General features: G+C 47.5%; 2 protein-coding genes across 2 annotated transcripts in view; one reads left to right on the forward strand and one right to left on the reverse strand.

The window, feature by feature from the left end:
- Positions 1 to 1,084: 1,084 nt before the first annotated feature.
- TRADD (TNFRSF1A associated via death domain) lies at positions 1,085 to 12,530 on the reverse strand. Its single transcript, XM_069868264.1, has 4 exons — positions 12,383 to 12,530; positions 9,648 to 9,925; positions 7,921 to 8,113; positions 1,085 to 6,746 (listed from the first exon to the last, which is right to left on the reverse strand). The coding sequence occupies exons 1-4, from the start codon at positions 12,522 to 12,524 to the stop codon at positions 6,439 to 6,441; spliced, it is 921 nt and encodes a 306-aa protein (XP_069724365.1). The 5' UTR covers positions 12,525 to 12,530; the 3' UTR covers positions 1,085 to 6,438.
- Positions 12,531 to 13,111: 581 nt separating this feature from the next.
- The window catches only part of HSF4 (heat shock transcription factor 4), a 35,511-nt gene continuing 21,336 nt past the window's right edge, over positions 13,112 to 27,286 (forward strand). Inside the window, exons 1-2 of the mRNA XM_069868801.1 lie at positions 13,112 to 13,277; positions 14,525 to 14,613. Of these exons, the coding sequence (XP_069724902.1) occupies positions 13,112 to 13,277; positions 14,525 to 14,613 (255 nt within the window). The remainder of the gene's footprint in view (positions 13,278 to 14,524; positions 14,614 to 27,286) is intronic.

The following is a 27,286-nucleotide window of genomic DNA, read 5'->3' on the forward strand; positions in this document are numbered from 1 at the left end:
TGAAATACTGCTCTGCTCGAGTTTATGGCAAAAGGAACGTCCCCGGAGATCAGCTGTCGGGTCAGCCTGCAGCTTCCTGTGCAAAGACGCTGGAGAAGGATTAATGCCTTCTCCTTGGCTCCACAACTAGGGCAGGCAGCTCGGTGAGAAAGCTCACTCATAGTGAGGCACTTGGGATAGAATCATAGAATCATAGAATCACTAGGTTGGAAAGGACCCACTGGATCATCAAGTCCAACCATTAACACAGAAGCTGTGACTTTCGAGGGATAAGTGTCCAGAGAAGAGCGACTAAGCTGGTGAAGGGGCTGGAGAACAAGAGGAGCGGCTGAGAGAGCTGGGGGTGTTTAGCCTGGAGAAGAGGAGGCTGAGGGGAGACCTCATTGCTCTCTCCAACTACCTAAAAAGAGGGTGAGGAGAGGAGGGAGCTGGGCTCTTCTCCCAGGTGACAGGGGACAGGACGAGAGGGAATGGCCTCAAGCTCTGCCAGGGGAGGTTCAGGCTTGACATCAGGAAAAAATATTTCACAGAAAGGGTCATTGGGCACTGGCAGAGGCTGCCCAGGGAGGTGGTTGAGTCACCTTCCCTGGAGGTGTTTAAGGGACAGGTGGTTGAGGTGCTGAGGGACATGGTTTAGTGTTTGATAGGAATGGTTGGACTCCATGATCCAGTAGGTCTTTTACAACCTAGTGATTCTGTGACTCTGTGATATATAATAGCACTGAAAGAAACCCATGGAGCTCTGCTGGGTGCCAGGTTTGGGACAAACCTTCTCTTCTGGCCACGTTTGCTAAAAAAGGCTCTTCAAGGCAGTAACTGGAGCCTGAACAAACATGTTGGCTTAGCTGGGTTTGGACTTGAAATCAGAGCAGTTGACTTGCAGTTGGGGCAGCACCCTGGTGTGTGACTTTGGGTAGGACCTTGTTGGGCATCCAGAGACTGAACACAGTCAGAGCTTCTGTGAACCCCTTTCTTACTGCTGCATTAAGTGTTTAATGAAAGTCGCAGAGGCATTTTTCATCAAAAATAGATATTTATTTATGAAAAAAAAATGGAGAAAAAAAAGACTGAAGTGCTTTTTTTTTCCTATAAAAGACAGTCCCCTGGAGGCTGAATGTCCTAGACCTGAGCATACATGGCATTGTGGTCCAGAGCTGTAGATGGCTGATCCACATCTGATGCTGAGTATCATGGAAATGTGGAATTAGAAAGTACACAAGGGATGTTTCTGCTGATGACTAAGGGACTTGACTACGCATTTCCTACAGATTTCAGTTAGAGCTTTTTTTTTGCCAAATTCTTTCAGTGGCTTTATACTGAGAAATAGATAACACAGAGAAGAAAAAAAAATTTGACTCTAGGCCTTGAATTGCCTCAACTTTTTGAACCCAACTCTGTACAAAAGACATGTCTAGAGCTTGGTCCAGTGTACAGCAACACATTTCACCAATTTAATATATACCCTCCAATATATGGATTAGACTGAAGTAACCCTCTTGACTCCCATTCTAGTATCTCCATGGTTAGAGGTGTACGAAACCACAGGTTCATGGTGATACCAGAATTTTCTGTTAAACTGAAGCTGCGGTTTAAATGAATCCAAGGCTCTTCATTGCTGTGTGCACTTGCATTTGGTTTCAGAGTTGGTGGGCGGCTGCTGGGATGTGACTTGGAAGTGGCTCTAAGGTACCTTCTCAAACCGTAGAGGGGAGGCAACACGGTGACGCAGGCCACAGGGCCAATTCTCAGTGCTTAAGCAGATGAATGGCAAAAATTAACAGGTAAGGGAAAACCCTATGATTTCCTCACATTGGGAAAAGAATTTTGTCGTAAGCAGTGCCTGCACCAAGCACCTATGGCATCTGAACATCTGAACAAGTAGTTTCCCTCAGCTCTAAGCCTTCTTTTTATTTTTTGGCCTTAGGTTTTCAATATTTTGACAGTGGTGCAAGATATTATGTGTTTTCTGCCCAGATTTTGAAACTTCTGAGACTTCCCAGCTGTGAAACTCCAGCAACCTGTTTCACTCAGAAGCTCTCTCATTTTTTCATTAAGCTCTGTAACCCGTGTGCTATGACATTAGGACCCTAATTTGCATTAAAAGTAATCCAGGTATCTGTGTCTTCAATAGTGGGGCTGAAGCTGAAATGGAAACCTGGAACACGTTGCTGCAAGCTGGTACTTGACATTCATTTTTTAATTTGATTTGCTATGAAAGTTTGGAAGGAAATTTTATGATTTCTTGAAGGTTTGGCTCACAATTTTTAAGACCTTCCAGTCATTAATGCTGAACTCTTTCCTTATTTTTTAGCTAAGTGCAGTCTTCACCTGACAAACTGGTTCCCTTTAAAAGCAGTTGTGGCATGTGAGAGCTGGAAAAGAGCACCTTCCCCGTCTGCCGTGACGGTGCATCCCCATCTTCAGCAGATAAATCAATCTATGCTGTATTTTTAACAAGCACCTAAGGGGGTTCTTGTCAGCTTTTCACTGACTCTGCCCTCCAGGACAGTTCAATATTTTCCTTCATGACAATTTTATATCAGGTTATACTCTTCGGTTTACTTCTTTCAGATGCCACACGTCAAAGTGTATCCAGTGAGCATTTTAACTTTGACTCTCCTCTTTGTTATTACTCATTTGAACTCAGTGATGCCAAAACAAATCATTCAAATTCTCCTTTGGATGAATCTTTTATTCCTTCTGGCAGACTGAAAGGAGCCTCCTTCAAATCTGAAACATTGCTAAGACTACAAAAACAATCTGTACCACAAAAAAAGCCCTCTTGGATCCTTTCCTATGAATGCATTTTGGCCTGGTTTCTGCTGCTTGGTTTATACTTTACCTATTTCATATTTTTATATGCAACTGATTAGCATCTTTATTTCCTTTTAATACCATCTGCTGGTTTGCTGCATGTTTGATTCTGAAACACCACCCCCACCCCAAAAATATTTGTTTATTTTTCAGACATAGAGAAGAGCTGTTACAGGACAAGGCTAAATTTACCAGCGACTGCACTGCCTATGGCTTATCTCACACACTAGGCATTACAATAAATAGTAGGGAGTGTTACCTGCGAGTCTGGCATCCGACTAGGTGCAGAGGCAAGGAAGAAAGCACGATGAGGAATGCAACTTCTTCCAACAGCGTGACAGCCAGGCAGTCACTCATTCCTATCCAAGGTAAAGATGCCTCTAATTTCTTTAACAAATCATAGAATGGTTTGGGTTGGAATGGACCTTAAAGATCATCCAGTTCCAAATCTCTGTTAACGTTTTTTCCTTTGTGAGTGCTTCTGTCTGGTGTGACACGACATCCCTTGTCTTTGCACACTGGCGTAAAACTGCTGTAAAATCTTCCGGATAAAACAGAATTAAATTCAGTAAAGTCCCAGCCAAAATGCCAAATCAATGCAAATGACACCATGTACTCATGATCCAATTAATCTGTTTTATTCTAAGGCTTCTGTGAAAATTGCTTCTATCTAAGCTTGCGCCAGACTATACTAAAATCCCTACTCTTGGAGCAGGTCTGAGTCTGCTTGAAACCAGAATCAAGTTTTCACCGAGTCTAATGTACGGCTGCCGCTTCAGAGAGATCACAGAGAACAAGGTATTAAGCAGCCACTGCTATGGTCCTAAACCATACCATGTGCTGAAGACAATTCCACCATGGAGTATCACTGGAAAACCCTTCTCTTTTGAGTCTCTGCAACGAAGGCACCTGTGAATACTGTTATATTCCAGAAAGGTTGCCAGGAGCTTCAACACTTAATGGCACTTTCGAGAAGGAATCTGTGAGTAAGAGGAAACACCTATGCCAGTTGCTGGCAGAGGAATAAAATGCACAAGGTTTGCATTAAGAAAAAAGAGCATTCATGCTTAGTCCTCTGTAATAGCAGCAAAGAAGTTTTTTTGGACTTGAAGTAGATGCTAAATAATAAGTCTTTCTCATTCTGAGCATGAACAGATGCTATAAAAGCTAGCAGTTCTCACTACTCAGTGACTGCCTTTTAAGTGTATATGAAAGTTTTGCACATGAATAGCTAGTCTGAGAGCTTAGAAATATTCATTACAAATGAGCAAGCAGGCTATGCAAATGACCTTGTCTTCTAAAAAATCATTTCTGCAAAATCAAGAGTAAACCCTCTTGCTGTTAAAGTCATTTTTAAGGTCTCAATGGTTTGTTTTAGAAAAAAAACACCATTTGCCAGGTGGGTTGCTGCCAGAGTTCCCCAGCTGGGATCTGGCAAGAAAGCTAAATACTTTGAGGTATGGTTCCACAGCAGCCTAAACTAACTAACATCAGCATCGCTGTGCTACTCCCAAAAGCAAAACTGTCAGAGAGATAAGTGCTTCCTTTTGGGAACAGCGCTGGTACTACTGTAAGGAAGAGAGTAGCAGACGGGGCAGGATTGGAATGGATGAGAATGCAACAGCACCAATGTAGAATGGCTTAGTAAAATGCTACAGGACCACAGCCTTTGCAGAGCAGGTGCTTGCATGGAGTCCTGTTTCCTTTCAAGGTAAGAGCAAGACAGAAACAGATTCACATCCCAAAAACGTTCTCTCTGTCTTTGTCTCCCTGTTTCCTTTCCATACTGTGTATATAACCTTTGGGATTCAGACTTTGGAAAAAAATGCTAGGTTCCTCAGGCTTACACTGAGGAACGTGATGCTCAGCTCATCTGAGGTATGAGGACCCTGGCTATCTAATCCCTGTTGATGCAGGTCTCAGTTAGCCAATCCTCACAGCATGCGTTTCGGCAGAAGCTAAGGGAGTGGCACCAGCACGAGGAGCTCAGATCTGAGCCCATACCTGAATTCAAGGTCATGTTCCTCCTTACCAAATTACAGCTTTGACTACAGTGAAGGATTAAGATGTGAGTGGTGGTTTCAAAGACCACCAGGGCTTCCCTGTCTGAAATCTGGCCCTACCATGCCTGCTAGTGGCCCAATATTTGGGTGCACACACAGGTTTTAAGTGTGCTGGCAGAGCCATCCTCTACATCTGAAACAATTGCAAGGCACACTGACTATTCCCACAAATGGGAAGGGCCAGGAGGGATAGAATTCATGGAAAAGGATAAGTCAAGAAGTATCAGGAGAGCATTGGGAATATGTCAAAGGTAATCAAGCTGCTGCTGTGCTTCACAGGATCCATGCCAGGGTAGACACTTGTTGCTTTGTGCTTTGTCGTGGGCAGAGGTGCAAACTCTGCACTGCTGCAATTTGCATCAACCAAACTGGGACAGTTGGCTTCTCCCACCAGAACTAAAAGAGTACCAGCCAGCCCTGGGCTTTGGGTGCTTTGTCTGTTAAGCCATTTATACCCTCAAAATCAGGGTAGGTAAATCCAGGCACAGCAGCGGATGCCCAGTTGTCACACAGTGACCACACCGTCAGGGAAAGGCTCTGTGCAGATCCCAACACTTGTGAGATGCAGAGGGGTCAGCTGTTCCCCCTGGTGAGCTCAGCAGGCAGAGGATTCAGAGGGCATTGAAGGCACTTGCAGTCAGCTGGTGAGAGGCGATGGCTCAGCTCTGTGGGTCGGGATGGCACCGGTGACAAACCTTAGAGCTGCGGTTCCAATTGTGCTCCACAGGTAACTTGAGAGCTAGGAGACTGTTTTCCTTTCAGTGCTGTGTTTTGCTTTTCACAGATGCAGGCTCCATCATGTTGGTGGGAGACAGCTAAGTGCAATATTGTCAATATATTATCGTCCACCACGGTCCAGAAACAGTTGGGAATCATTCTCTGAATTTGTGTTTGTCCGTATTGCTTGTTCAGTGTCTGAAATGTGTTCTACAGCAGCAATCTTGTGCCCTGTGGAAAACTGTGACTGTCCCAGGTAGAAGGGAAACCTTCAGGAGATGAGAGGTGAGAAGGAGCTATTCTAGGGTAGGGCAGGGCGGATGCACCAGCCATGGATGTTCCCCATTTGAAGAACAAAGAAAGAAAATAATATAAAATTTCCCCTCTGTCTTTGCTTGATGTCATGCCTGAAGGCATACATGTCTTCAATACAAAAAAAATATATTGCATCTCTCCAGTGATGGCCCTGGGCTACAGCCTGAGTGGCATTGTTGGCTCCTGAGAAAAGCTCCGAGATGCTTTTATTCTTTGCTTTCCTCCTCTTCCCCACCCTTCCCTAGGGTTCTCTAAGTGTCTGGCTGCTTCCTTGTGACATTTCAGTCCTGAAGAAAGGCAGCCTGGAAGCCTCTCTCACCAGTTCACAGGAAGGTTGCATTGACTTCTGGAAATGGAATGAAATAAGGAACATCAGAAGTCCATGCTGGCTTCTGTGAGCACAGAACCTCTCTCCCGGGCATTCCCACCTGTGATGATTTTCAGGATCTTACATTCCCAGACACTGGCAGCAGTCTCATACACTAGCTAAAGCAAGAAAGCCCTCAGCAATGCCACTACCCTTGGGGCTCTAGGAGCAGTCCTCGTTGGAATGGAGGCCCAACAGCTCCTCAGCCAAGCTGATGAGACCATTTTCTTCCAGAGCTGCAATCAGCAGTGCAATTGTGGCCTTCTTCCCCTCTGACTGGATAAACCTGAGAAGAAGCTGATAGGCTTGTTCATATAGTCCCTCTCGGTCATATTCGAGGGCCAGGTTATCAATGACAGGATCACGCAGGCCTCGGCAGTACTTCTGCAAAGAACGACCCACTTGCTTCCATTTCTTGGAGACGAGCTTGGCAAATTTCTGGTGGTCGTCTGGCGTGAGCATTCTGTTGGCTGAAAGGGACAGAGGCCAGGTCAAACACAGGGGTTTCATGGCTGGTGTGACACAGCTTATGTCAGTCCAAGGTTTGCTCAATATTCTGTGGAGTAAGGAGTCTGTTCAGCACCCCCAGTGCACTATTAAACCGGTATAGAGTTGCCCTGCTTGTCCTCCGGTGTTCTAACACCAGGGAAACTGTGAGTTTGGAGTCGAAGCACAAGAGCAGTGAAGCTAAAGGGACTGTCCCACCCTGGGCAGGGGGTCTTGAACATGGGTCTGTGCACTCTGATGGCATTCCTCCTCCACTGAGAAGGGAAAATCAGCTGGAGTAAGCCTCATTTAGGGTCTCCCTGCTCTTTGTGTATGAGCTGGAGGTGTCTGCTTTCCACAGGAGCCTGCCATCCTGTGGGGCACTGCTGGTGCCTCGAGTGGCAAACTGGCACGTGGTGGCACATTTACCTGCTCACAGCCATCTGCCCTCACACACCTGAGCTCCCTGCCTTGCTCAGAATATTCCTTTACCAAAATCATAGAATCACAGAAGGGTTGCTTTGTATTGCATTGGTAAGAGGTTTTGGGGGAGATCATAGAAACATAAAATGGTTTGGGTTGAAAGGACCTTAAAGATCACCCCCTGAAATGAGCAGGGACATCTCCCACCGGACAGGTTGTTCCAAGCCCCATCCAGCCTGGCCTTGAACACCTCCAGGAATGGGGCAGCCACCACTGCTCTGGGCAACCTGGACCAGGGCCTCCCCACCCTCACAGGAAAACATTTCTTCCTAAAATCTCATCTCAATCTCCCCTCTAAATCCTCCCACAATCTCATATCTAGGCTTGGCCAGACCCTGCAAGTTTGGCAATACCTATTTTCTATTTTCATGGTTTTTTTCCCCCAGGATGGAACTGTCCTCTGTTTTGCCAGACCATTTTTTTTTCTTGTGATGGACATCCTCTTTATTTGTTTCAGCCTCTCAAAAGCAAATGATCTAGCTGATCTCTGGAGGTGTCTAAGGGACGGGTAGATGAGGCACTGAGGGGCATGGTTTAGTATTTGATAGGAATGGTTGAACTCCATGATCCAATGGGTCTTTTCCAACCTGGTGGTTCTATGATTCTGTGATTAATCCTCTCTTTTCGGCTTTGAGGCGAGGAAGACCAGGGGCTTTTTTAATCAGTTCTACTCACCAAACTGTTGTCCCTGAAATGTGAAGGTGACGTGTGAGGAAAGGGAGCTGCCTTGAGAAGGATAAGGTAGAGATGGGGAGTTCGGAGATGCGCAGTCTTTTACAGTCATGTTGTTGTTGATGCTCTGGTGAACAATCAGGCTCTTAAGGCATTCCTCCAGCTCTGTGATCTCCTCATCCCGCAGGCGGTCAGGCTGCAATGCAAACAGCATCAGTGGTTTGTGCCAGGTTTACCATCTCGCAGAGCTGTAGGTGCTTACCTGGAAGGTGCAGCTTAAGCTGACGGTGTCAAGAGAGGAGCAGGGAGATAGCTATAGCCTGAGGTGATCAAATGAGAGATTCTAATGAAGTTCTGGCTGTAGATCTGTGACTTCAAATCTATGATGTGATATGAAACAGGCAATCTCCCTTTCCTGGGTTTCTCACATGAAGCAATGAATGCTTACAGGTTTCACAGAACTGCTACTAGTCCATGTTTACTGTCATCACCACAGGCAGCACGGCATCTCTGACTTGCTCCACATGAGGGCCAGACCCACAGAATATGGCGATCTGATCCAAGACCTCAGGACCACCAAAGCAGGCAGTTCCTGTACCCACTTTCTCTCTCTCTGCCCCTCCATTACGTAAGTTTTGTTGTTCCTTTCCAAGCCAGTTTTTCTCACTAGCCATGGGAAAACTAGTCTGACTGCCAAAAAACAGGTAACAAGAAAAGAAGGCGAAGCACATGGGGAAGAGCCAAACCAGCATGGTATTTACCTCATATACCACAGGCTGGTACCCAGCACTGCCCTCAGCCAGTGACAGTTGTGCCCTGGTGTCATCTTCCTGCCTCTTGCACTGTTAGGCAGATGTCAGACTGAGTTGGTTTTGGGGAACTGAGAATAAGTCCATCTCTTTTGTCTGCTCAGCTAGTTCAGCAGAGGGAGGGAGTAGCAAGCAGAAGTTGACAAGGTATGAGATATCACATGTTGTTTGGTACAGGGCTGAAAAGTTTATATTTCATTCTCTGTATTTGCAGAAAAGAGGCCTAGCAAAAAATGCTCTCATACCTTATCTTCCCAGTAGGTGGTGACTACCTGTTTCTCTGGACCATCTTGAGGGAGCCAGAGCTATAAGGTATTGCTAGTTCCAGGTGAGCTAAACATTAGCTATCACCTCTGAGAAAGAGACTTTGCTTTCAGAAGGGCAGTCTAGTCCTGCTGTCAGCAGATGCTGCGTGTCACCACTCTGTCAAGCCGTTGGTATAACGTGCAGAGTGTTTGTACCCACATTTGTTTCTAGGTGTAGTTGCCATTGCTACTCCCTGAGGAGGTGGTGTGTGAGAGGGGAGGAAGGTGCTTAGAGGTGATGGTACCACATAGGACTGCTGTCCTCTCTGGCTGCCTCACAGGTCTACCAAGGCACACTTGCTTGTGCTTTCAACAGTATCTTCTACAATTCCTTATCTTAGTGATGACAGCCATACTAACTGTTATACACAGAAAGCACAGTGATTTGGCAGAATCTCTGTAAGCTGTTTTAGGTAACACTATTCCCCTTCCAGAAAAGTGCACAGCTCTTTTCTGGAGAAGGGCAGAGCTGTTTCTCCATATTACAGTTGAGGACTGAAGCACAGAGAAGCCAACAACCCAGCATGCTACAGCAGAGCAAGCTTTGCACATGCCTTCCCGAGTCCTGTGCTAGCATTCCTCATTGCTTCCTGGCCTCCCTTCCTCTCCCACTCACCTTTTCTTTGTAGATGCACTCTAGGCAGCGATCTTCATCCTTTAGCATGTTGTCAAGGTGCTCATTGCCAGCCTTCAGCTCCATTTCAAGAGGCACTGTGGTCATGGCCAAGGACAGCTGGAGATGATTTTGGAGGGACTGCTGGAGCGCTCCCTCACGGTAACTCTGCAGGAACCGACGGCAGTTCTCCTGCTTGCAGAACTTGAGCTGGACTATCAGGTGCGGGTGGCTGCAGTGCACTTTGAGCATGTCCACACCATTCAGGCTGCCGGTGGAGTCTGGCAAGGAGAAGTTAGCAGAGTCACTATCCAGGCATAAGACAGACAACCCAGACCCACTCCCATCCACCACCAAGCTTGCAATAGAGTAGCTTTTGGATTCTCTTCTGTGATAATGTTCTCTGGGATGAAAAACCTCTGTGTAAAACCAAGGGGAAAGGATTATTTTTTTGCTGCTTTGCACCATTAATCACCCCAAAGTACATTGTCCAGCTGAAGCCATGTGGTACGGCAGCCCAGGCAATTATCTCGGTACTGTTTATTAGGGGAGGTTTTAAGCTTGAGGTTCCACTTCCAAGGGATAAATGGTTGTGCTAAACCAGTAGCACAAAGCTTTACAGACAAAAGTGCATAGTTCAGCTCAGTGCTGTCAGACTTCCACCTTTGTGCCTGGAGTTATACGCAGTGAAGATGTCCTGGGAAAAGACCTAGAGTTTCCTTTCCACCTCATACTTAGAGGTAACTTGGTCTGGTTCTGAGCCTTCAACACATCAATGGCAAATGATAGATCCAGCCACAGGAATTTAGGCTGCTTGAGATTGGGCCTTGACCTGTTAAGCTATTTTGTGTGGAGAATTAATTCCCAGTGAATCCTAAGCAGGGAGAAGCCAGGAACGTACCCTCTAACATTGGCACAGGGGGAGCACAAGCAAGAGGGACACCAGGAATTGGCCAGGCCTTCCTTCTTCCTTCTCCCAGCAAAATTTAGTTTTGATTAGCTGTACACATTGACCTTGCCTCCTCAGGGATTTTATAAGCTGATGATGGCAGTTTGAAGTATGTGTTTTCCTCTTTTGCGGCAGAGGCCTGTGAGGGGTTGGCTGCACTGCTTCCAGACATAAATTCACCCCTCGGCCTGTGGTTGCGTAGAGCTGCATGGGGGCACCAGCTCAGACTGGCACTACATTGGGTATTTCTAAACCATGCGTCACAGCATTATTTAGACATGCTTGGAGAAGAATCTCAAGGCAAAGAACCAGGAGAAGTGACTTGACATTTAAAAGTACGGGATCTAACAACAGGTTTAGAGGGTTTACAGAGCCCTGGTTGCATCAGAAAGTCTAGTTTGGACCAGATGTGTTACTAGGACATGAGGCTAGGCACCTAGGAATGGCATTTTCATTCACTGTTGCTGATGAGAAATGTCTTTTTATTGCTTTTTTTTTCTTCTCATGACTGCTGGTTAAACAAAAGCTTCCATAACAGGGTAAGAGGACTGGAGAGGGAAAAGCTGTACAGATAGGGAAACCGTTATGAATGGTGTACAAGACAGCCATAAAGATACCTCAAAAGAGAGGACTTTGCATGCATTTCTTCATGAGGCTTCAGACAGCTTCAAATTTCATGTCCTTTTTAGGTCTGAATAAGCATGGTAAGATTTAGAGGTTTTGTGGGCTTTCCTTTAAATGTCTGGGTAGATTCACATTCCAGGGAAACAAAGCAGCCATAAATCAAGCCTAACTGGGCAACTCTGTCAGGCTTCACATCTTTGGATTGAGCTGCAAGATGATATGGGATAAACTAGCTGGCTTTGCTAGACTGATGACTGCCAGAAGAAGTTGCAGTATAATCCCCCAAGCCCAGTTAAACAATATAGGTATAGCTGTATGACAGGTGAAGAACACAATGAGAGTCATTTGAGGCAAATATGATAAACTCTTCAAATTACTATTATTCTGCAGTCACCTTGGTGCCTGGATGATTAAAACCCATAGTTTTATGGCAATTTGAATCTCAAGACCTTTTCTGGTGTAAATAAGATCACATACAACTGAAGCCAATGTAATTGTGCCTGTTTATATCAGAAAAGAATGTATACTGGCCATCACCAATTTTAAAAATCAGCTTCTCAAAGAAAAAATTAAATCTTCTTTTGTGGCAATGACAATCTTTTTGCCTCTTACACAAATGGGCTTAAACAAACATTCATAAATTAGGATAAATTCATAGGAAAGTTCAAGTTGGAAGGAAGCCCAGGAAGCCTCAAGCCCAGCCTCCCAAGGAAAGCAGGGTCAGCTCTGAGGTCAAGTTGCTCTGGGCTTTATCCAATCCTGTTTTGAAAGCTCCCAAGGAAGAATACACTCTGAGCAACTGCTTGATTGTCCTTATGGGAGAAATATTTGTCCTTATGTCTGGTGTCTGTCGGTTGTTTCCATCCATGCCTATTGTGTCTTATTCTCCATGCACCATTTCGCCCTCCTCACAGGTAGTGGCAGGCAGCTGGTAGGTGCCCCAAAGCCTTCTCCAGGCTGAACAAGTCCAACTCCCTCAGCCTCTCCTCATAGAACAAGTGCTCAAGCCCCTAACCATCTCAGTGGACCTCTGAAGTCGCTCCTTCCTAAATTCAGTAGGCACCAGCCTTCCTTACCCATGCATGTGAGATGAAAGAAAAGCACAGCGCTGCATGAAGAGTTATAAGACAATATAATATGCCAAGGTATCGGAGAGGATGGGTACCTGCTAATGCCAGCTTCAGTGCCTTGAACACACACGGTTTCTTCTGGGAGCTTTCGTAGAGAGATGGCAAAACGATGGTCTTGCATGTCGACTGGAGGAAGAGGTAAGCGCTGCCAATCCAAGGAGCAGAGCTGCTTGCCATCTTCAACACCCTACAAAATCACACAGGTGAGCTGAGAGACCATAGGGAAAACAGCCTGATGCCAGGTGAGTGCTTACAGCAAACACTAAGCACAAACATGACAGGATTATGGGGATTTACCCTTATTTCCCAGAGGAGAGGGTGATGTTGTTAAAGCAAGTGTAACCTTTGAGGAATTTACTATTATTCTGTAAAGCAAAGGACAGTGGGAGAAGGTGTCCTAACAACTCAGCAGCTCACAAAGCTCTGCTTTCATTCTCCACTGGAATCCATTAATTTTATAGTTCAAAGAGACTTCGGAACAAAGAGTTTCAGTCCTTGTGCCCCTGACTGCCCAGCCAACCTGGCAAAGTCTAAAGATGCACAGTTGGCATACTCCAGGGAGTCCTGGTTCTGGCTCGTTCATGTGGAGTGAAACCCTATTTCAGGCAGAGGTGTTTTGCTCAAGGTCCCAGTCCCCTGGTTGTCCTCACTAAAGGACGTGTTACAGAGCTCAGGGCTCACTCAGCAGGGCACTCAGCACTACCACTCTGCTTTATGTCCCAACTCATTTACCATTCCTTTTCCACCATCTGCCTCTTGCAGCCATGTACCTGAAAGACAGCAAATCCACTTCTGTTCTCATCAGAAGGCTGAGGGCAAAGATGAACCAAAACACCTCCCAGGCGGTGCATATTCAGAACAGAAACCCCAAAACTGCTCCCACAGACAGCAGTGCTAAGAGCCAGACCTTCCATCACACCATAGCAACAAGTAATTTAGGACTTTTGGATCACCCCTAGTCTCGCGTCCTAGCCCTCCTCTCTCACTCCTTGTTTGTACTCCTGTCACACCATCAGGAGTTTAGCCTGGAGAAGAGGAGGCTGAGGGGAGACCTCATTGCTCTCTACAACTACCTGAAAGAAGGTTGTGGAGAGGAGGGAGCTGGGCTCTTCTCCCAAGGGACAGGGGACAGGACGAGAGGGAATGGCCTCAAGCTCCACCAGGGGAGGTTCAGGCTGAACATTAGGAAAAAATTTTTCACAGAAAGGGTCACTGGGCACTGGAACAGCTGCCCAGGGAGGGGTTTGAGTCACCTTCCCTGGAGGTGTTTAAGGGGCGGGTGGATGAGGTGCTGAGGGGCATGGTTTAGTGATTGACAGGAATGGTTGGACTCGATGATCCGGTGGGTATTTTCCAACCTGGTGATCCTATGATTCTATGATCAGCTGCTTCCCACAGACATCCCTTCTTTCCTGCTTTCTGCCCTCTTGCACAACTCAACAGCCTTCCCTCAGCTGCAAAGCACCAGTCTGACAACACAACTGCTGGCCATCACAGCACCCCTCTCTTCAAATGTGGGTGGGTGTGCAAGTGATTTTGTGTCCAGGAGCTGCCAAGCCAAGAAGGATGAGCTCCCATGGATAGGCTGTCCTCCTCCAGACAGTAGCCAGGGCTGGGAACTATCTCCATCCCTTGCAGCATGTCCAGCAGGGCACTAGAACACCTGGCCCACCTGGTCTCCTTACTATAACCTCAAACTGTGCCCAACACAGGAACCTTTTCCTTGTTCAGAAAACACAAGAAATAACCAGCAAATCACAAAATTCCCACTGAACTCTAAGTTCAAGGAGTGCCTGTGGGACACGGGTGAGTGTTTCCAGGCCATGGGCTCCCCATCACACAGGCCCTTTTAGAAAAGCATCTCATAAAGAAGAAAGAGGAGCATGCACTGCTACTGCAGACCAGGTCTGCTCTGAGCCTTCAAACACCAGGAAGTTTAGAATCCAGGCACCCACCTCCTAGTGTCTCATAGAAGGAAGGTACAGAAATTTGAGTCACATCTTAGAAAGCTACAGGTGTGCAACATTTAAAAGATTTAGCCCATGGGATGGTTGATCTTTTGCAGTGCACACGCCTGAGAGCTCCCAGAGGTGCCTGAACCGCACATGACCCTGCTTCATTCTGCTCCCCTCATCACAGCACGGTCCCTGCTGCCCCTGCACCCCTTCCCAACACAGACCAGGTTCTTGCTTCACTGCAGCTGCCTCACCTGACAACTCAGCAGTGTCGAGGAGCCTGGAAATCACACTGGCTTGCACAAACCCAGGTAAGGAGCCCTTTGCTGTTGTGCCTTTACATGTTATCATAGAATCATAGGTTGGAAGATACCCACCGGATCATCGAGTCCAACCATTCCTATCAAACACTAAACCATTCCTCTTAGCACCTCGTCCACCCGTCCCTTAAACACCTCCAGGGAAGGTGACTCAACCACCTCCCTGGGCAGCTGTTCCAGTGCCCAATCACCCTTTCTGTGAAATACTTTTTCCTGATGTCAAGCCTGAACCTCCCCTGGCTCAGCTTGAGGCCATTCCCTCTCATCCTGTCCCCTGTCCCTTGGGAGAAGAGCCCAGCTCCCTCCTCTCCACAACCTCCTTTCAGGGAGTTGGAGAGAGCAATGAGGTCTCCCCTCAGCCTCCTCTTCTCCAGCCTAAACACCTCCAGCTCTCTCAGCCATTCCTCATAAGGCCTGTTCTCCAGCCCCCTCACCAGCTTCGTTGCTCTTCTCTGGACTCGCTCCAGAGCCTCAACATCCTTCTTGTGGTGAGGGGCCCAGAACTGAACACAGGATTCGAGGCGCGGTCTCACCAGTGCCGAGTACAGAGGGAGAATAACCTCCCTGGCCCTGCTGGTCACGCCGTTTCTGATCCAAGCCAAGATGCCATTGGCCTTCTTGGCCACCTGGGCCACTGCTGGCTCATGTTCAGTCGCTGTCAACCAACACCCCCAGGTCCCTCTCCTCCAGGCAGTTTCCAGCCAGACTTCTCCTAGTCTGGAGCTGCTCAGGGTTGTTGTGCCCCAAGTGCAGGACCCGGCATTTGGCCTTGTTAAGCCTCCCGCCATTGGTCTAGGCCAAGATGCCATTATCCCAGCGAGTGAGTTTTCCAGGGTGATGAGTGCTGCCTGATCCCAGTGCTCCCTGGGCAGTCAGTCTTGATACTGAAAATTCCAGCAAATAAAACTCTCTAAGACTCATTTTGAAGTTTTAGAAAGCAAGCACCCTTTATCGGGCCTGGGCAATGTGAGGAGGTGATCTCCATCAGTCGTGTGCAGCGAGGCAAGAGCTGGGGACAGAAGAGATTTCCCACTTACAGGCATAGGGATAAATTTTAACATATTCTATTACTTTCCAAGGACAAATTCTAACGTTATTATGAACTTCACAACAGTCAAGTCTCTGCTAATTTGGAGCTGGCTCCAGCTCTGCCTGACCTTGCGTTTGAGCCGGGGAAAGGCTGCAAACAGAGGTGGTTAGAGCAGAGACAGCTGCTCAGCACAGACACCTCTTGTTTCAGTGACCACTTGCTGCATCAGTCCCCGATTCCCTCAGCCGGGAGCGATGGGATCATCGTTCTCCCATCCCTCCAGCACACACCGGGCAGCTCCAGCAGCCGAATTCCCGTCACGGGGAGGGGCCTGGGTGCGTGTTTAAGGCAGAAAAGCGAAGGCAGCGGGGCCGGGGCAGCCGCCAGCCCCGGGTAGGGCCCGGCCGGTCCCCGCCGCAGGGAGGCCCCGCCCGCCCCACGACCCCGAGACCCCGGGTGCCTTTACCTCCTCCTTCTTTTCCTCCTCCTCCTCTTCTTCCTCCTCTTCTTCCTCCTCCTCCTCCTCCCGCTGCCTCTTCCGTCCCTGCGCAGCGGCCCCGGCACCGCCCGCTGCCTCTCGAGGGCCCCGGAGAGGGGGTGGCTGGAGCCCCGGAGTCCTGGGGCCTGGGGGTGGTCAGCCTGGAGGAGAGGAGGTGAGGGGGGACCTCATCGCTGCCTGCGGCTCCCTCAAAGGAGGCTGTAGGGAGACGGGTGCTGGTCTCTTCTCCCGAGTAACAAGGGGTAGGAGGAAAGGAGGTGGCCTCAAGTTGCACCCAGGGGCGTTTAGGTTGAGTGTTAGGAAAAATTTCTTCACCGAAAGGGTTATTGGGCATTGGGAGAGCTGCCCATGGAGCTGGTCAAGTCACCATCCCTGGAAGTGTTTGAAAGACAGGGAGATGAAGTGCTCAGGGGTATGGTTTCGTAGTGGACAGGTAGGGTTGGGCTTGATGATCTCAAGCGTCTTCTCCAACCAAGCGATTCTATGATTTACTGGCACCAGGAATGAGCAGTGACACTGTCCACTCCTCCACTGGCAACAGGAATGGGCAGTGGGACCGTCTGCTCCTCCACTGGCACCAGGAATGGGTAGTGGGGCCATCCACTCCTCCACTGGCAACAGGAATGGGCAGTGGGACCATCTGCTCCTCCACTGGCACCAGGAATGAGCAGTGATACTGTCTGCTCCTCCACTGGCACCGGGAACACGCAGTGGCGCCATCTGCTCCTCCATAGGCACTGGGAATGGGCAGTGGAACCATGTGCTCCTCCACTGGCACCAGGAATGGGCAGTGGCAACATTCCCTGTTCCATGGACACCAGGAATGGGCCATGGCCCTGTCTGCTGCTCCACTGGTTGAGCTCTGCTCAGAAAGCACCTGGGCATGGGCCAAGCCAGGTAACAGATCAACAGCAAACATGGCATTAAAGTGGAAGGGTTATTCAGCTTTCCCTGAATGTGTTCCATGTCTTGCTGGTGACAAGCTGTGTCCCCAGGGCTCAGGGTTGGGTCCAGTTCTGTTTAATGTCATTTTCAATGATCTGCACAAATGTGTTGAATGTACTCTCAGTCGGTTTGCAGATGACACTAAGCTGAGCAGGAGTGTCGATCTTCATGAGAGCAGGGAGGCTCTGCAGGGGGACCCGGACAGGCTGGATCCAATGGCTGCAACCAACGGGATGGGGTTCCGCAAGGCCAAGTGCCAGGTCCCATGCCTGGGCTGTAAAACCCCAGGCAACATACAAGGCTTGGGGAAGAGTGGCTGGAGCTCTGCCTGGTAGAAAAGGACCTGTGGCTGTTGGTCACAGTTGGCTGAACATGAGCCAGCAGTGTGCCCAGGTGGCCAAGAAGACCAACAGCATCCTGGCTTGTATCAGAAAGAGTGTGGCCAGCAAGAGTAGGGAAGGGATTGTCCCCATATACTTGGTGCTGGTGAGGCTGCACCTCAAATCTTGTGTTCAGTTTTAGGCCTCTCACTGCAAGAAGGACATTGAGGGGCTGGAGCATAATCAGAGAAAGGCAACGGAGCTGGGGAAGGGTCTGGAGCTCAGAGGTCATGGGGAGTGGCTAACTGGGATGGTTTCGCCTAGAGAAAGGAGGCTGAGGAGGGCTGAAGGGTTCCTGCTGTGCCTTGATGCCTCCAGGTCTCCATGCACAGCTTGTGGCTCTGGTGGCAGCCGAATGCCCACCTGGCTTCGGTCATTCATGTAGGTGGGGATGTATGAGGCAGTCAGGAATTGCTATGTTCAGGTAGCTTGAAAGCTGCTCACCAGTGGTGACTGGGTGCATGTCCCTGATCTGTTAGGGATGGAGGAGAGCGGGATTGCTTGAACCCCTTGCCTAGCTCATGGCTGGTAGCACTGGTGGATTCTGGCCTGCACTTGTCAGCTTTCCCCTCTGATGATGCTAACGAGAGGTGGAATCAGAGATTGGTTGAGTTGGTTACTACTGAGCAGCAGAGAAAGATCAGCTCTTACACCCTCCTTTCCCTTGAGCTCATCTTGAAAAGGCATCCCAAGACAATTTGAGGAACACAGTAACTTGGCAGCATCTGTAACAGCATCTAGAAGTTTCCCTTTGCTCAGGAGGGGAGGGGGATTAATCATGTGGAATTTCCTTTTTCAAGCGAATCCAGCAGGCTCAATAGGATACTTCTGTCCAAGAGTGCAGTGGGTGAAGGAGGAAAGCTCCCAAAAGAAATGAGCAGGAAGTTAGACACTGTGAGAACAGCTCTGATAGAGAAGACCTCTGGGACTCTGCTTAGCAAAATCAGAGCAGTATCATAATAAGCACAGTGAGCAGATAGGAACACCTGGGCTGGTCCTCGCATGTCCTGCAGGAGGGCTAAGAGGATGGTGTCAATACAGCCACCAAATTCTACTGGCTGCTCTGGTTTAGCCTTTACTGCAGTGATACCTGAATGGTCTTCCACCTCTTTCTGACCCAGGTCAGGTTTTTAATTCCACTGTGCTTCTCTGATGAACTGAATGGACAGGTGGAGTAAAGCAGCTTTTCCCAAGTCCATGAGAGGTTCTGTGGCAAGCAAAGCAAGGAGCTGGATTTGGGTCTCCAGCACTCAACCTCAGGTTCCCCAGCTGTGTCTGTCTTAAATAGATGTCCTCTTGCAAGCAGAGGGGTAACAGTAGCTCCTTAGTTTGTCCCCAGCTAGCAAGAAGGCGGCATGGTCCTCGGGTCAGTTTTTCTGGCCACGTGCTGTCGTCACTCTGACTTGGCAGTCAGTTTGTGCAAACTCTCCAGGGAATTGAATTTCAAACACAAGTAGAAAGCATTATTGAACATATATTGAACATGTGTGGGTGGATGAGGTACTGATGGGCATGGTTTAGAGACTGGTGGGAATGGTTGGACTCGATGATCTGGTGGGTCTCTTCCAACCTGGTGATTCTGTGATTCTATGATTCTATATTATATATATCCATACCTATTTAGTGCTACCTTACAACTGTAGTATTTTAACAATATAAGCAGATTTGTTTGCCAAAGGAAAAACATAACTGAAAGAAATCCCTGAAGGGGTTAATCCAGCCTGGCTCTCAGTGCCCTGGTTTGCAGGCAGCATCCAGGGGACCTCCAGGGTTGGTTGCCTGGTGGTGCCAGTGCTTCCAGAAACCAGGCATTTACTTGCTGATGGTTTAAGGAACTCATGAGTTCATGCCTTTGCAGATTAGCGGGGTTAAATGAGCTCAGACATCCCAACCTTCCTTTATGAAAAACAAGCGTGAAGCAGTGCTAGCTCCCAGAGCCAGGTGGGAACCACGGGGTGAGTTACTCTGGGAACCATCAACAAACCCATGTCTCAAACATTTTCTCTTTGAAGTCAATCTGTTCGCTGTATATTGAAGAGGTTAAGAAAAGGAAAGGGTAGCTGAAACCAGAGTTTCTCTTTCGCTGACCCTTGCTGAGTGGGTGCTTTCAGGGAGCATCCCCTGTAACAGAATCAAAGTGCTTAGTAAATACTTGGAGTTTCACCCTGTTGTTTCCCACTTGGGAAATAAACATGCCAGTGAAGTGAGAGGCTGTGGCTCAGTGGGGCTCAGCCAGTGTGAGATTTGGGTGTCCTGTGGCTGGGGGAGGACGGGCTCTGGCACCCTGAGCCCCTCTGCTTTCCAGGGGCTCCGTCTGTGCTTGTGTTGGGACCCTGCAGGGCAGCTGGGTGTTAGATAACTAAAGAGTGGTGGGAGGGGAACAGGCGCTGAAGAAGGAGGAAGACAGGGCTATTAATCTGAGCATTCCCATAAAGGGTAGCACAGCATCCTGGCTCCCAGCCTGCGTGCTGGGAAGGCGCCTCTCTCTGTGGTTATTTTTGGCATCCCCACCTCTGCTCCTCCCTCTGGGGTGCAGGCAGTGTGGGGAGCACAGAAAAAGAAGTGCTTTGCTCAAGATTTATGGTGTATCCCTGCCTGGATGGCTTGCGAGGGCCGGAGGTGATAGCGTGGTGTGTCTATTGGGTGTCTCGCCTGGGTGCAGCGCTGCCTGTTCCTGTTTGTGCTGCCAAACGCTCGCTCCCAGCCTGCATCTGCCCGGCTTCCCCGCTGGGCTGAGAGCTGACGCAGCTCGGGGCAGCAACCAGCAATGCTCCCCCGTCATGTGGTTAATAAAGTGGAGATCCTCGACAGCTCACGAGAGCCAATCCAAACCCGCTGTCCTCACCGGGGCAGGCGCCCAAGGGGAACCAAGCCAACCCGCAGCACTCACGGGCCATGAACCACGCTTCTCACTGACTCAAAGCCATTCCGTTACTTCAAGGAACACTAATAATTTTGCCTTTCTGCCTGTCTTCCTGCTCTCAGGCCATATTTTGAAGCTTTTCCAAGCTCTCAAGGTGATTGTCAGAGAAAATGACAGCAGATAGTGAGTTCCCAGGAAGGAAGCAGGACTGTAGCACTTAGCCATCCTAGCTCAATGTAGGTGGAAAGGGAGGTTATCACTGATAAGATGCTAGATAAGATAGTAGAGCTGCTATGCTACTGCCATGTTACACTCAAAATAATGAGTCACTCTTCAGAACAGTGTATTCTAGAAAAATATCCAGTTGTGTTCCTCTCTGAGTTATGCTTTTTCATCACTGGTCTGAATTTGCTTGATGTTTTTCAACTCTTTCCCTGCTTTGAGGATATCTAGAAGCACAGGTTTTCATTTAAATGAAACCTGTGATGCTGAGATAATGCTGTGACCCCAGGACTTGGGGTTTCAAAAGCAAGAGGCCTGCTGTGAAATTCAGAGAGAGGTTGCAAGGCTTGGTCCGTGCTCCAGTGCTATCCTGGGAGAGGGAATTTTTGCATGTAAAATCCCTCACTTGTTTAGGAGAGGGTTGAAAAAATATGTCAGGTTGGTAGTTTTATTTTTGCAGAAATCTAGAAGAAGGTTAAAACACATTTTGGAAGATGATGAATGAAAAGGGTAATGGCCTGATGCTATTAACCTCGGCTTTCTTTCCAGGCACTTATTCTTTTGCATTGTAGTTCACGTGGAAGTTTAATCAAAATACACTTTTCTGTTCCTAAGTCAGACAGGTATAAATACCATGTCTGACAACTGGAGTTACAGTAATAAAACGGGTTTTTTTCAAGCTGTCACAACTCATTGCAGGCAAGGACCACTGCAATTAAGCTACCAGTTTCTGCCACAGGCTTTCTGTTTCACAGTGGGTGAAAAATAAATATATGAGGCGCAGGAGCTGGTAGAAGCATTCCTCAGGCACTGCTCAAGTCTCAAACAGTGCACTCTGAAGGTCACCAAGGAATGGAACCCTTGAAAACCAGTGTCAGTTCAGAGACCAGCTCCTACTGATTTCTTGGGGAAATCATGGGGATCTGCTAGAGGATAGGGAAAGAAGATTTAAGGCTATAAGGAAAATGCTGCAGAATGCCCTTTGCTCTGAGAACGTGCTGTTTCACCAGCACTGGCTATTACGTATGATCCACACCTCTTCTGCAGACCAAGCATTTACACTCAAATGTGACAGAGAGCTTTACTGAGAACTAGAATTTCCCCCTCCCCCTTTTTTGTTCTTTATGGGAGCATGTAGGGCAGGTCTTTTTTTCCCTTCTCTGCTTCTTTATTTAGCGGGAATCTGAGTTTACCCTTTGTGAGTTTTAACTTTTTAAGGCAAAGTTGGGGGTTTTTTTTTTATATTTTGATTTTACATGTTAAAAGAATCTAAAAGTCAAGCACATTGTGTCAGGTGCCCAGCAACTACTTAAACAGAGTTAAGGAAGTGGCAGCTTGAATGCAGCCTTTTTTCTGCCCCGGGATACATAGCCATGCAGATTCTGTGAGTTACAGCAACAAACCACGGTCTTCTGATGGGAAATCCACTCTAACTCTGATAATTCCTCTTCTGGCATTTCAGTGATGCTGAGCTCATCTGTTGTGCAATGGTCAGGTAACTTCCAGCTTGGAGGAATAAAACAGGAGCTGAATTATGTTAGAGAATACAATCAGAAGAAAAAGCACTTAAGGAAAAACACTCACAAGGCACGTGGCCTGCAAGTTCTCTTGTTCATCTTGTCTTTCTGTTGCTCAGGAATGCAGATTTCCAGGTGATAATTTGAATGCTTTTTGCAAAAACATTTTCTTTTATGACATTATTAGTGTTTCTTAGGGGAATCGAGACTGTTGATGGGTTTTGCATCTGATATCTCCATTCCCACGCAAGCTGTCTTGCATCTGAATTAGAAGATGTGTGTGTGCTGGTCTATTGTAGCAAAGATTTTGATGGATAGTATTTGAAGAGTAGTTTCTGAGTAGAAATGATTCTGGCAGAAATCTACACTGCAAACACCTATTTAGAGCTAACTAAAGCATTTGTTGTAATAAGCATAGAATGGCTTGGGTTGGAAGGGACCTTAAAGATCATTCAGTTCCAATCACCTGCCACGGACAGGGACACTTCCCACTGGATCAGGGGCTCCAAGCCCCATCCAACCTGGCCTTGAACCCCTCCAGGGATGGGGCAGCCACCACTGCTCTGGGCGACCTGGGCCAGGGCCTCCCCACCCTCCCAGGAAATAAATTCTTCCTAATATCTAATCTAAATCTCCCCTCTTTCATCTCAAAACCATTACCCCTTTTAAGAAGCATATTGTCATCTAGACTCTACATGTAGCTCTTTTTTATCACTCCCTCTTCTCACCCAAGAGCCAGATCATTTCTCTTGCCCAATAAGATAGGCTCTGTTGCCAAACCAGCTTACAATCTTGACTTTTTAAAACCCTGCAAAAGCCATGCAACCCTGACATCTGGTCAGACAACATTTAGGACAAGAAAACTCCAAAATCACAATTCAAGTACCTTCACAAACCTGTGATTGCTGTGCCTGGGTATCCCACAGGCTCTCGGCAGGTAGGTTCACTCCAGTGACTTGCTAACCTCCCAGCATAAGTTGCACAGCACGTGTTCCCTTTGCATGACGCTGCGTATTTATTCACAGCTCTGCGAGATCGGCTGCAGTGCATTTTCATTCTGTCTATTGTTCTCTGGGGCTGGTGATGCCATCGCATTGTGCTGAGTTTTTAGGAGCGCAAGCAGCACTGCTGATGTGACTCCCTGGGAGCCTACTTTCCACTGGCCTGGGATAAAATTCAGTGGTTCATTCTCTGTCAGACGCAGGCGCATGAAGGGAGGCGGGCACGCCAACAGCAATGGGGTTAGTGTAGCTGGGGCACTGAAAAACTATGCAGGATTCACCCAGCTCTCTGGTGATGGATGGATACTCCAGCAATGTGCCAGCTTTCCTAACCAAACTCTGGACGCTGGTGGAAGATCCTGAAACGAACCATCTCATCTGCTGGAGTAGTGTGAGTACTGCAAAGATTGAGTGTCACAGGGTGCCTGCAACACCAGGGGAAACTGAGGGGTGAGGCCCAGAAGGTATCACAGCAACTTCCCTTTGCTTTACAAGTGCTGGGCAGGAGAGTGGAAGAACTGGCAGTTCATTAGGGAAACTTTGGATATGTTTGATATCATTTATTTGCAATATTGTGGCTTTTCAGCTTCAAAGGGACAACTGGTTTGAGAGTGTTTTATTAATATTTACACATTTCGACTAAAGCATCTTAAATCATCTAATATTGAATCTTCTAAAAATCCAGATTCTAAGAAAGCGAGTTTTTACACCTTGCTCCAGTTTGCAGTTCCCAAAATTTTTGTAGAAAAGGTGCAGAGCCCTTAAATTATTCCGCTGCTGTTTGTGTTACTTCATGTGTTTCTTATTAGCCTTTCACAAATGCCTTGAGAGGAGGCAGCATTCAGACCTGAAACCTATATTTTAAACAGATCTCAGGCTGGCACCCTAAATCACTCGCATTTTGGAAGAGCTTTACTTGATTTTGCAACTAGTCTGTGTGGTGATCATGGTGTGATGTGTGTATGGATTATCTGTACATCTTGGTAGGGACATATTGCTTTGCTTTGGCTTCTTATTTGTTACTGAAGTTTTAATATACTAAGTGCAATCAGAGAATTAAAATGATTTATTTGTCTCCCTAGTACAATATACCACACTGGTTCTGACCTGATTAGGACTTGTTGCAAATAATGTTGTCTTCAGCAGGGAGTTATCAAATAAGTTGTGTGCATGATCTCGTTCTCTGAAATCAAGAATCTGTAACAAAAGCAGATTCTAAAGGGAAAATAGTCTAAAGCAGTCTCTCTGTCATGTGTTTGTGTGCAGTAGAGTTTTCATTCAAAACTCGAGATAGAGTTTGGGCTGCATTGTGATCCAAGGCAGCAGTTGCACTCTGATGTTGGTGTTACATAGCCATGCCTCACCCAACCACTGAATTTTAGTATCCTGTGTTTAAAATAGGGACTTTCAAACTAAGAAGGATTTTCTAACATGCAGAAATAGTCCCCTCTCTGTTACACTTGAGACACTCTTCATTTTGACTGACCCCACCATGCTCTGCTTTCCTGTGACCTGCCTTATGCTACAAACTTGGGACATTATGCTAAGGTTTTTAGATGCCCAAGTTTTCCATGTTGCATCCTCCTCTTTTGTTCATCAGTGTTGTTGGAGCTGAGAAATTGCATGTATGCCTAAGATTCCTGGGTGTAATCAGAACTCTTAGAAAATAGGACCTCTAAGGACCTAGGAGCGGTTTCTTAGCATGAAGGAGAAGAGATGGAGAGGAAATGGTTTATAAATATGTACTAAAGGCTGTTGTAAGGTGGAAAGGAAAAGTCTGTTGTTCTCATGGTGGATTGGACAAGAAGTAATTAAGTGAATTTTTGAAATGTAAGATGCAGTTAGGAAGAACTCCTAGCAGATCCCTGGAATAGCTTGCCTGGGCAGGGCAGAGGGTATCTGTCATCATGAGTCTGTCAAAAACAGTTAAGATAAGCACCTGCCAAGACTGACATGCTGCAGAGTGAATTTTGCTTTGGGCAGAGAAGACTTTGAAAGTTTCTCCCAGCTTGTGCTCCCATGATATAAGACACGCAAGGCACAATTGCTCTATGGGAACAAGCTGTCACATACATGGTTCATTGGTGAACACACAGTAACTCTGAAGTCTCTTGCGTCTGTAGGAACCTTTTTGGATACACCAGCTTCTGAGAACATTGCAGCCCTGAATTTGAAGGAATGGCCTCTCTTGAGAGGCCATAAGGAGATGTTCAGGTACATGAAACCCTGCTGTGAAGGTTCTCATTTCACATCAGCCTGCCCAGCCTGGGACACACGGCCGTATCCCAGAGAGGGTGAGTGGGCAGAAGCATGAGGGAAGCAGGATAAACCAGCTCTGTCCCCAGAACAGCCTTTGCAGTGGTGGGAAGCCCCAGTCCCTGCTGTCATGTCCTCAAGCTCAGTCTGTGAGGATAATTCCAGGATACAGGTTATTAGCGAATCTCTTAAGCACTTGACCAGCCTTTACTTCTGCTGCATGGGGTTAAGAATCATATGAAAGCCCCTGGTGATGGTCAAAGGACGCTGTTGAGTCAAGCAGCCACATTCAGTGTTTGCAGCAGTGAACGAGGAGCAAGAAGTACAGCTGCCCCAGAGTCGTATGTGGGTATGCAGGTTTAATTGTTGGATCTGACAAATGAGACAGAGCACAAAGGGAATTTGCACTGTTTAGCCATGGAAATGTGGTGGTAATGAGCAGGGCAGCAGGGTGTGACAGCTGGCTGTTTTCTGGTGGCTTTAGGCAAGCTAGAGGCAAGCACTTCCCCTCTTTAGCTGGTGAACTTTCTCACAGTCCTGATTAGACTCCTCATTTTAGAAACCTCTGTGCAGCCCTGAGTGCACCCATGCAGCGATGGACCCTGTGATGGGTGCGTGATGTGACCCACATGCGGCTGCTATGCTTTACTGCACGTAGAGCTAGAGTGCTTGCTCTTATCTAACACCATCCTCCTCTGTCAAAAAACAGTCCGCTGTAAAATAACCCCCCAAGCTCACACACCACTGGATCAATGGCAATAACACTGAACACAGCAGGAGGCTGACTACGGCTCTGCTGGTCTCGCACCCCATCTTGCCAACACCACACAGACCCTGGTGACTTTAGGCAGCTGCCCCTTGAAACTAAGCTGCAGCTGAATTTCCAAGTCCCAAATATCTGCTGATTCCTTTGTCTCTGCATCTTGCCTGTCCCTTTATAAAGATGTGATGAGCTTAGGCTGCACAGATTCCCCAGGTAGCTCTTTGCAGCTCTTTCTCTCTCCACAAGGAAAGTCACTGCGAACCTCTGGAAGAAAGGATTCTCAGCAAGTTTACAAAAATGCCACGTGTGCCCCAAACTCCATATCTGAGATTATGATACCTCATTCCTCCAAATTCCTGGTGCTGCCCCCCAAATCCAGAGCAGAGATAGGATTTAAGGTGGTCCCCCTGCCATCGTATCCTGGCCACACTGATCTGTTGAGGCTGGGGGTTTAGAAAACATTGTTTCTAAGTGTTGGTTACAGAAGAGGATTAATTGCCAGTTCTTCTGTCCCTTAAAAAGCTCAACTAAATTGCTGTTTGGAAAACATTTCAAGGCCTTCAGTGTCTGTCTCTTCCAGGAATCCCAGGCAGTTTTCATTGTTTTACAGCCAGGAATCGTGACAATGCAACCTCAGAAATGGGTATTTTATCTGGTTAACATGCACACTGCTAGCTTGGACTGTAAAACTGGACTGTTAACTTTTTGCATTGCCTGTGTACTTTCAAAAAAAAACCAAACCAAACCAAGAGAAGATGTGTAGAGCTTCTTGATCAGTGTGATGTCACCAGGGATGATTTGCTTTCTTGTCTTGTCTTCAGCGATGAGATTTGCTTTCTTACCTTGCTGTGTTTTCTGTGCCACGTCTCCAAGCAACCTCCCTCCGGGACTGCAGTGCTCATGGAGCAGATAGGTTGCAAGCAGATTGAGGGGTTAAAATGGCAACTCCCAGCTTCCAGGACCTTCTTCAGACACCAGGGTCTTTCTGCAAGGTCCTCATAAGGCAGGGATGATTACAAGCTGCCAGCTATTTGGATGCAGAAGTCTGTTTCTCACATGTGAGGCTCTCAGGTGAGCAGTGGCAAAGCTTAGTAGAAAAAGATCAAAACTGCAGTCACAGAGGACCAACCACCAGAACTGAAAGGATCTGTCACTGAAGGCTGTTGTCACTTTTCCAAGCTTGAAGGT

This window comes from Phaenicophaeus curvirostris, chromosome 14 (assembly GCF_032191515.1).
Source record: "Phaenicophaeus curvirostris isolate KB17595 chromosome 14, BPBGC_Pcur_1.0, whole genome shotgun sequence".
Taxonomy (NCBI): Eukaryota; Metazoa; Chordata; class Aves; order Cuculiformes; family Cuculidae; genus Phaenicophaeus; species Phaenicophaeus curvirostris.